The sequence below is a fragment of the Sceloporus undulatus genome, chromosome 2 (genome assembly GCF_019175285.1).
Source record: "Sceloporus undulatus isolate JIND9_A2432 ecotype Alabama chromosome 2, SceUnd_v1.1, whole genome shotgun sequence".
Lineage (NCBI taxonomy): Eukaryota > Metazoa > Chordata > Lepidosauria > Squamata > Phrynosomatidae > Sceloporus > Sceloporus undulatus.
Genome location: NC_056523.1, coordinates 63,698,572 through 63,709,416, shown reverse-complemented (window position 1 = coordinate 63,709,416; position 10,845 = coordinate 63,698,572). Strand labels below are relative to the sequence as shown.

The following is a 10,845-nucleotide window of genomic DNA, read 5'->3' as shown; positions in this document are numbered from 1 at the left end:
GAGAGAGTGATCGGATTAGTCTGGCATGACTTGTTTCTCAGAAACCCATGTTGACTTTTTGTGATTATGGCATTCCCTTCTAAATGTCCACAGACTCTCTGTTTAAAAAGCTGCTCCAGAATCCTTCCTGGTATTGATGTCAGAGTAACTGGATGATAATTGTTGGGATCCTCCTTTTTTCTCTTTTTCAAGATGGGGACAATGTTTGCCCTTCTCCAGTCTGCTGGGACTACTTCTGTTCTCCAGGAGTTCTCAAAGATTATTGCCAATGGCTCTGAGATTACATTTGCCAGTTATTTTAATACTCTTGGAGGTAGTTCATCTAGTTCTGGAGACTCAAATTCATTTAGATTAACCAGGTATTCCTGTACTATCTCTTTATTTATTTTGTACTGAATTTCCCCTTTTCTGTCCTCTGCTCCATTTTCCTCAGGTTGACCACCTTTTTTCTTTTCTGTGAAGACTAAAGCAAAGAAGTTGTTGAGTAATTCTGCCTTTTCACTGTCCCTTGTAAGCATTTGGCCACCTTCCCCACGCAGTGGCTCTACCATATCCTTCTTCTCTTACTTTTGCTGCTGACATACCCCTCCCCCCCAAAAAAAAACCCCTTTTGTTGTTCTTAAACTCTCTATCAAACTTGAGCTTATTCTGTGCTTTTGCTTTTCTCATTTTACCCCTACTTGTGCTCGCCATTTGTTTGAATTTCTCCTTGGTAATTTCCCCTCTTTTCCATTTCTTATACATATCCTGTTTAAAACCTAGCTCAATTGAAAATTCCTTTGTCGTCCATCCCAGTTTCTTGAGACACCTCCCATTTTTCCTGTTCATTGGAAGAGTTTGAAATTGTGCCTTCAGTATCTCCCTTTTGAGAAACTCCCATCCATCCTGACCTTCCTTCTTTTTTGACCTCAGGATTACTCCCAGTATTTCCCTGAGTTTATTGAAATCAGCTTTCCTAAAGTCTAAAATGTGTGCCTGACTATGCCTGACTTCTCCTTTCCACTGTATAACAAACTCCAGGAGGACATGATCACTGCCACCTAAGAATCCTATCACTTACACCCTATTAACCAGGTCATCCCTGTGGGTTAGGATCAGATCTAAAATAGCTGATCCTCTTGTTTCCTCTTCCACCTTTTAGACAATGAAATTGTCTTTGAGGCAAGTGAAGAATTTGCTAGACCTTAATGTTTTGGCTGAGTTTCATTTCCAACAAATATCAGGATAGCTGAAATCTGCCATCACTACTACATCCCTTCCTTCTGAGTGTTTGGTCATCTGTTCTAGAAAGGCATCATCCAATTCCTCAGTCTGACTTGGGGGTCTATAGTGGACTCCCACAATAATATCCCTGTTGTTTCCCTCCCATTTAATTTTGATCCAGATGCTCTCCACCTGGCTTCCAGGATTTAAGTCCTGTATCTCTTCACAGGTGTAGACATCCCTGACATATAATGCTGCTGCGCCTCCTTTCCTAACAATAGTAATAATAATAACAAGAATACATTCACTTACATGGAAATAAGCCCCAAAAAGCACTATGGGATTTTGCACATGCATCTGTTCACTGATGTGAAGCTCAGGCAAGGCCAATAATTTATTCAGAAAATTACAAGGGAGTATAAGAGAAAAGAATCCAGTTTCTCAACAGGTGATAAGTACAGTTAACCATCTGTCTGGCATGTGAATACGCAAAAATATCCAGGCACAGCTAGGTATATCAGTCATTATATATAAATACAACTGAGAATTGGGAACTCTGGTTCTGCAGAAGCATTAAAAGTTTATGGTTTCGCTATGGGGGAAATATAGATCATTTGGTAAACCAATTGAGAAACCTCCTGCTTTCCTTTTTGACCAAACAATGCTTCACGTAAGCCAATCTTTATGTTTGTGCCTTTATTTCAATAGTATGAATTCTGCAAGGTCTGTTGAAAGGAAGCAGATTTTTCAGCATCCATTCAGTAACTTCTCTAGGGTTTTAGTCTTCTATCAGCGACAGATAACAGGGCTATTGAATGTGTGGCCTTCTCAATGTCGATGGAGTCGAATATCCATCAGCCCCTGTCAATCTGGCCAGTGATAAGTGATGAATGAAGTAGTTAGTCAACATTTGGAGCACCACATGTTCCCTTTCTCTCATCTAGATATTAACATGTAAAATTGCTAATGAGAAAACACAGCATCATCTATTTATTTATAGCTTTCTACACAAAGAACTTGCATTTCCAATATGCATAATCTGCTATATTTTTGAACTTTATACTGCACATTCTACTTTATGGTATCTTATATAAAAGAAATAACTTTCAAAACATTTTAGTTTAGCTTTAAGTTCTCACTCTAAACTGTGCCTGCTTAATAAACATAAATAATGTAAGAAAGTCCCTCTTATGAGAAAATCTCACTGCATGATTAATCACAGAAAGATTAATGGTTTAGGAGCACATCTTCTTGTAAGGAGAAAAAAAGTTTAAGTCTTGTTTACCTTCATTTCCCCATAATGCAGTGGATTTTGAACATCAATGGCACGTATCGTACCAACACCAATTTCATTTCCAGTTGTCATTACTCCCTTAACTGTTACTGTTGCAATGTTTTGATCAGATGAATACCAGGTGAAGTTGCCACTTCCCCCATAAGCCTAGACAACAAACAAAAAACAAATAAAATTAAATTATTAGTTATATTACTAAAGTATTCTTACTCTGTTATACCCTTAAATTAATCATTCTGAAAATTACACTGACAAAAAGAATCTTTTAAATATAGCATTACTAGTTAGAAATCTGCCAAAAAAACCAACAAACAAACCCCAAAACAAAAACAAAACCCTTCTGTTAAGTCAAAACATTAGAGATCCACAGACTATTGCATGTTAATTCCATAGTTCCTCGCAGAGATGTTTTTGTCTGATACTACAAGAAATCGCTCCACCTCTAGTTGCCCATCTCCTGCAAAAAAAAATTTGATACTCAGAAATGCCTCAGTGATTAATAGTGCCTGTAGTCAGCATATCATTTCACAAGTCAGCACATAAGAGGCCTAGCTGATAGAACTGCTGTGTTTTTTAGAACTCCGATTAATTTCCTTTTACTGAAAGCTAGAGGCAGCCAACTGAATGTTTTAAGCCTCAGTGCAGCTAACCTGTGCACTACTGAATTTTTTCCCCTACCAATGGGAATTGCTAAGAAATATAAATGGTAAAGACGGGCAGAGAAAAGGGAGAAATTGATTTCTTGCTGTCATCATGTCTTTATTTTTAGCCTTAAGGGGAGGTGAACTGTGTATACTCATGGCTCCAAGAATTCATCAAAAGTCAGTCACTGACAACAATGAAGAGTGCCTGCATTTACCATGCTTCTCATAAAGGTCTAAACACTTTTGTTCACAAAACCCTTCGTATCTCCACGGATTCAGCAGCTATACAATCTGTGTTGTCACATCTAAGCCCTTTCCTAAAAATAAAAATTGTTTTACAGAAACCATAGAAATCTAACACTTATTTCATTCTGTGAGTTAAGTATAAAGATACGATTGACACAATTTTTATAGCCTGTGACTATGGAAAGATGAATGATCTTGCACATGTAGCAGCAGGATAGCACTGTATGCTATGGATATCAGAGATATATACCATCTGTTTCAGCTCCACAGAGCTTCCCCACCACCACAAGTAGCAGTCTGCCAATGTCTATCAGATCTGTGTAATTAATTATGGCAAAGAGAAAAACTGTGAGAGCACAGTCCAGTACCTACATCTTTTTCTGCAAATTCCCCTCATCCCTCACTGCAATGTTTAGAATGCAGAATTGCTTCTGAGTGCCAGCCCTAACTCCTTCTTGCATGTGGAGAACGGAACATATTGGAGGGAGGGGGAGGTTTGCACACATCAAGAATAATGTACTATATAATTATTCTGGAGCAGCATTACACTGTAGAAAAGAGAAACAGAGTTCAAAGCTGAGGAAATAACTTTATTTTTCAGAATTTATTGTCATCTACATTTTCCAAGTCAAAACCCTAAAAGAATTACATTTATGGAAGTCAATGAATACTGATAAAACTATCCTCTACTTATTTAAACTGTTTGATATTTTAGAGATGGATAAATTACCTTATTTGATTAACAGCAACACCTTAGAAGGTTACGAAGTAGAATGGGAATGGGTGAAGCAATTTATAATGGATCATTTGAGAGAATCCATATATATAATTTTAATTAATAAAAATGAGATCTTTTTTGAGCTAGTGAATTTCACAAATAATACAATTTACAGTAAAAGTTCATAAAACAGTGTATCTGCAGATTTTGGTTTTGATTCCAATTTTGTATGATAGTAACAATATATTTTCTGTATTCTCTTTCATTTTATATATATGTAAGTAGATCCGTCTACTTACATCCTTAGACAGCTTTAAAAAGGCTGTTAAGACGGATCTCTTCTGGCAGGCCTTCCCAGAATAGAGAACCCGGCCTCAGAAAAACGTCTCGGAATAAGATACTGCTGCTGCCATTGATTGTTTTGCTGATGTGATGTTCTTGACCTTCTGGTCAGTTTTTAACTTGTATGTTTTTTATTGTTATCATTACTTTCTAAATTCTTCATTGGGTTTAATACTTTTTTAAGGAGGGGAGGGTATGAGGGATTTTATATGTTCTGTATTTTTAACTTTGTTAGCCGCCCCGACTATTCTCAGAGGGGTGGGATACAAATTATTATTATTATTATTATTATTATTATTATTATTATTATTATTATTATTATTATTATACACATACACTGTGATAAGATGACTTGTTAAATTGAAGCCATGGAAAGGGACAAAGTGTGAAAAGTACAAAAGAAAAGCCAGGGCTGCAAGATCTACTACATGAAAAGCCATGGCCTTTGCCTTCCAATAACAATGTTACTCCAACAGTGAATTAAGCAGAAGAAGCGAAGTATGTCAACTGCCAATGCTCCAGGGAGATACTCATTCTTCTCTGGAGATGGTAGTCAATAAAGCTTTTGACTTATGAAACCCACATGCAGTAAGCCACAAGCATTTTCATTTGCTTTCCATTTGTCACTTGCTACTAACCAAAATTATGTTCTGCAAGCATACTTAATTTAAGAGGAAGGCTCCTTAATCATAAAGCTTTGTGGGAAAACAAAATGCAGCTTTTAAGAACAGAGTGTCATATTGCAGATGAATAGTAACAAAATCTTATTTTCTAATAGAAACTGAACTGTAGCATCAAAAGTTAACACACACTAGAATCATAAAATTATCAGTACTTAGACTTTAAAAAAAATAATGGCTTTCTTCAATACTTACCTTTATTGTATACTGATATTCTCCTGCTTTTGGCTGCCATGGAAATGTCAAAATGCTTGGCAAAAGTGAAATTGGCACATAGATGTCTACTTCTTGTGAGTTTTGTACTGGAACAGGTAATGTGTGTACACCTCCATCCTATTAAAGCAAATATGCAGTGCTTATTTTTCAAAAAAGAAAGAAATATTTATCCTTATCTTAAAATATACTATTTCAGAAGATACTCAGGGATTCTTCACATATACACAAACATTTAAGCCACAAGGTTGTGAGTTTGATCCCAGGGGCTCCAAGGTTCACTCAGCCTTCCATCCTTTCGTAGGTCAGTAAAATGAGTACCCAGCTTGTTGGGGGCAATTACCTTACAGATTGGTAACTGCTTAGAGAGTGCTGAGTTCACTGATAAGTGATACAAAAATGTAAATGCTATTGCTACTGCTACAGCTACATGGTCTCTTCAAATCAGGCAGGTGACAACTGGAGTGAGGTCCTTCTGAGCTGCGGCTACAGCATTTGAGGATAAAGGAAGGATTCTATATTTGAATACTTACCACCCATGAGTTTAAAGTTGTTTGTTTATGGTTGTTATTTTGCATATCTAGAGCTAGTACTTTAGATTACAATTGTGTCCTAACTTCTCCTAAATTGGATGTTTTATTTTGTACACATTGGCTATTTGCACTTAAATTTCCCCCTCAGAAATAAGTCCTAGTGATGTGAGAAAAGCTGTTATCACTCAGTCCTAAATTTATTTATTTTAAACTAAGTCTCACTGGTCAGAATCCCAAGGTACATTTATGGTGAATGTCATTCCTTCTATCACAATCATTCCTTCTCCTTCCCTTTGCAGGCTTCTGTATGCCTTACAAAACCGATTTGGAAGACTGGGAAATCTTCTGGAGCAGGTATTTGGCACTGCAGTTCAAGAGGGAGACAGGAAGATATAAAACCCGGTTCTGCTAGCATTGGATATGGAAGAATGCCATTGGTTCTTGGCAAATGAATTCAGCTGTACTTCCAAGTATAATTTTTAGGATACATTGCAAATATGCAACTAAAGAATGGAAAGTAAGTCCTATTGAAATTAATTTTATTTACTTTCAGATACTTTGCTGAAATCTGTTGTTTAAATTTATTATCCATTGCAGACAATGCAAGTACCAAGTTCAATCTGAAACAAATTCCAAGTGTTGCTCTTTATTTAAGGAGATATACCTGATCTACAATAGAGATTAATGTAGCACTAATAACAGTGTGACCCTCCTTCATCACTTTCACATAATGATATGAACCGTTCAAAGAGGACTGGAGAATCTTGAAGTATTCCTTTGGGAAAGGCACATCAATTCGGAGATTCTGAAATGAAAAAGTATCAGAATATGCTCTGAATAAAGCAACAGCAAAATACTGTATCACACTTCTGATTTGATACAGTATAATTAGTGGCACTAATCACCAATATCCACTTAATAAATATCGGTATCCTATGAACCCTTTCTTTTACCTTCGTTTTTCTTGAAATACTTCAAAAGCCCAATAAAATTTAACAATCTTTAAGCAACACATTAATATGATTGTTGTGCTATTCAGAGGGATAATAAAAATGCAAACTACGATTTTAGATAGACATAATATTTCTTTTTTTTAAAAAAAAAGGAACTGGGATAGATAGAAGAAGGAAAGCTTTTCAAATTTTCTTAAGTGGTAATACTGTCAAAGAATTAGCAGTAGAACACTCTACTCTTCCTGTTCAAGGAGTCTATCACCACTGTGTGTGTTTTGTGTGCCTTCGAGTCATTCCTGACTTATGATGACGCTAAGGTGACCCTATCACAGGGTTTTCTTAGCAAATTTCTTCAGAGGTGGTTTGCTTTTGATATCCTCTGAGGCTGAGAAAGTGTGATTGGCCGAAGATCATGCAGTGGGTTTTCATGGCTGAGTAGGGAACCGAACTCTGCTCTCCACAGCCCAGCATTCAAACCACTGCATCATGCTGGCTCCACCCAAAGACAAAACACCAGATATCTACAGCTTCTTCTTTCACAGTGAGATGAAATGGTACCTTTCAGAGGTGCAGCGACCGTAATATCACCTCCAGGTCTCACTCCAGGAAAAACTAAAACTAGTTGGTGTCCACTTTGAAAAACAACAAGGCCACTTGCGATTCTGGTAACTTTTTCTGAGTTGCAATTGGCCTTTGGAATTTCAGAAATGAAGACTAGCTATTGCTTCTTTGGACTCTTTGTCATTACACAATCATACACTATATTTCCACTTTAACTGCCATGACAACATCCTATGGAATCAGGATTGACTCCTTTGATGTATGGTAAAAATATCTTCTCTTTGGGTGGTTGTTTGTCTTCACTTCTATGGGTTTTTCTGGGATTGGAACACTTCGAAAAGCAAGTCCTGGAAATAACACCAAAAAAAACCCCACAATATGGTCTCGATATGTGGATGACACTTTCACCATCTTGAGCCACAGAGAAGAAGATCTGACCGTGTTTTTGAAACATCTGAACAACTTCCACCCAAACATCCAATTCATGATGGAAAAAGAAGATTGAATTCCTGGATGCCCTGGTCACCCACAAACTGAACCAACAGTTGGGCCACACAGTATACACAAAACCTACACACATGGACAGATACCTACACAAGAACTCCAACTATTACCCAGGACAAAAAAGAAGCACAATAAAAATACTGGTGGACCAGGCAAAATGGATCTGGGAACCCCACTTCCTGGAAGATGAATTGAAGCACCTAGACTGGGCTCCACAGGCTAATGCTTACTCCAGCTCAGACATCAAAAGGGCCTCTAGACCCAGAAAAACCCATGGGAGTGAAGACAAACAACTACCCAAAGGGAAGGTATTTTTACCATACATCAAAGGAGTCACAGAGAGAATAGGGAAACTGATGAGGAAACACAACCTACAAATGATCTACAAACCAAACAAGAAAATCCAACTCAGCAAAGGACATGAGAGACCCTCCCATAGTTGCAGGAGTTTATCACATACCATGCAGCTGCAGACAAGTCTGCATAGAGACCACCAAATGCAGCGTTCAAACACGAATCAAGGAATGCAAGATGCTGCAGCTGGGTTAGCCAGAATAATCAGCAGTAGCAGAACATGTTATAAACCATCCTGGGCATAAAATGCTGTTTGAAAGCACTGAAATTCTGGACCATACCAACAACTATCAGGTCAGAATGCACAGGGAAGCCATTGAAATCCATAAATACCTGGACAGTTTCAACAGGAAAGAAACCCTTAAAGTAAACAAAGCTAAGCTACTAGTCCTGAAAAACGGCAAAATCAAGACCCAGCCCATGCAGATAAAAACCACCCAAGGTAAGGGGGCTTTCCCAGGAGACAACGGATCACTAATTAATTAGACACCCTGAGGCCTTACCATTCAACAACAGAACAATAAACAGCTTCACATGCAAATCACTTCCCCTCAACCAACAGTATATATACCCCACTCTCTTCCATATCAGCATTCTCTGAAGATGCCAGCCACAGCTGCTGGTGAAATGTCAGGGAAAAAAACTCTTCTAGAACATGGCATCAAAGCACGAAAACCCCACCAAAAACAATTTATGCTGTACTGGTTAAATTGTTCATCTGCTTTGAGTACTTCCTCCATATTTCTGGTCTGGTTCTTGCTAAGACTCTAAATTTTGAATGTTTCTTCCTTTTTAATTTGTCCATTGTGAACAATGTCTAAAAACCATTCACATGTGGTAACTTACATCTGTACATTGATGGAATGCTACACCCAATTTGAAGGCTACTTGCTGGTGAGGGTGTAAAGAGGTTGATAGGTACATTCATCTTTGGTAGAAATGTCCCTGTACAGCAAAATTTTGGTCAGATGTTTACTCTGAAATCAGTAAAATCAGAAGCCCGGAAGATATTGTCTCACTGGCAATATGTCTTTTATCTCTTTTTCTCCAAGACTATAAGCATCGGTCACACAAAGATCTTATTACATTACTATGTATAGCAGTGAGATTTGAAATTGTCTCAGTATGGAAAGATCTTCAGGGACTATCATTCGTTTGTGATGCACATTTATCTGAGATATCACTGTTTATGAACACACTAAGAACACCAGTAAAACTGCTTCAAAATGCAACTTTATTACTTGGTTTCTATACTTCAAGTTTGTTAATAATAAATCTGATGTTGTTAATCCTCCAAAGTGTCATTGAACAATGTACTACTTTCTATCCCTGACTGGCAAAAACATTCATTTACTATAGTCATTTCATTAAAAATTACCAACCTTATGGCTAAAATTGATGTTTCTTATTCAATTTATTTACTTACTGAAATGGGTTATTCTATGATTTGTTTTAATAAAATTTTAAATAATAAGAACTCTTCGCTATTGTTTGTTTTCTCTCTTGCTTAGTTTTTTAGACCTTGCAGTCTGTTTTCCTCTTGATCTTTCCCTCTCCTCTGTTTAGGTGCCCAAATGACAACTACAATAGCCTTTTCTGCCTTTTCAACCATATACGGGATTGCAGTCATTTTTCTCTCATCACGTCCAAAGAGGTGAAATTTTCTCCCTGTTAGTGGATACAAAGTTCCAATTTTGAGCAGGGAAATCCATTTGTAGAATAATAGTGATTACTCTCATGGTATGGGAAGCCCCTGAGTCCTGGACTTGTCATCTCAGAGGTTCTGATCGACCTGGGAAGGCTAGCCACATAACAAATTGGATGGAAGTCTTCGCACTTCTCTGGCTTCACTGAGCATAAATATCTCTCCAAATCAGAACAGATAATGCCATCATGCAATCTTAAAGAAGCAAGCAAGGACGCTCCAGGTCCCAATACTTATTCGGTGAGACAGATAATCTTTTCACCTGGGCCAGAAGGTCAATAAGGTCAATTTTGGTATAATCTGTACAGGCATATATTAATGTGGAGGCAGACAACCTGATCATCGACATAATTCATTCATGGGAATGGAGCCTTCATCATAAAATATTTTGTCAGGTTCAAGAATGGTTGGGTCTGCTAGAAGAGGTCTAGAGGGCATCACTAAAAACAGCAGACTTCAAAGGTTTTTCCTGAAGGACTGGTGTCCACAACCAGGAAGTCAGAATGTCCTAATGTGATCTGTATTCCATTCCTGTACCTTGCTCTTCCTCTTCTTATCAATGTCCTGAGAAAGACGAGGGTAGAATGTACTTAAGTATTCCTAGTGAAACCACCTTGGCTACAAAGGTCTTGGTGAATTTTTAGAGATCCAGCAGTTAGTAACATCCCAACCTTGGTTTTCTCAATCCAAGCAGACCTTCCTTCTTTGGGCCCAATCCTACATCCTAGTCTTGCATTAGACTGCAGACTGAATGAATCATTGCTATCTGTTCAGAGATCATGTTATACCAAGATTATACCTAGCAATGCCTTTAGGGGGAAAGAAACAAAGGTGTGCTTTAGTTTCTAAAAGCACAAAGGCTATCTCACAAAAAGTTTCACAAAACGTTCAAAAG

At 37.6% G+C, this 10,845-nt stretch overlaps 1 protein-coding gene across 1 annotated transcript in view; it reads right to left on the bottom strand.

Annotated features, from left to right (window-relative positions):
• NUP210 (nucleoporin 210) overlaps positions 1 to 10,845 on the bottom strand; it is a 126,027-nt gene that overhangs the window by 69,668 nt on the left and 45,514 nt on the right. The window contains 3 exon segments of the mRNA XM_042451951.1: positions 2,489 to 2,644; positions 5,323 to 5,460; positions 6,538 to 6,678. Of these exon segments, the coding sequence (XP_042307885.1) occupies positions 2,489 to 2,644; positions 5,323 to 5,460; positions 6,538 to 6,678 (435 nt within the window).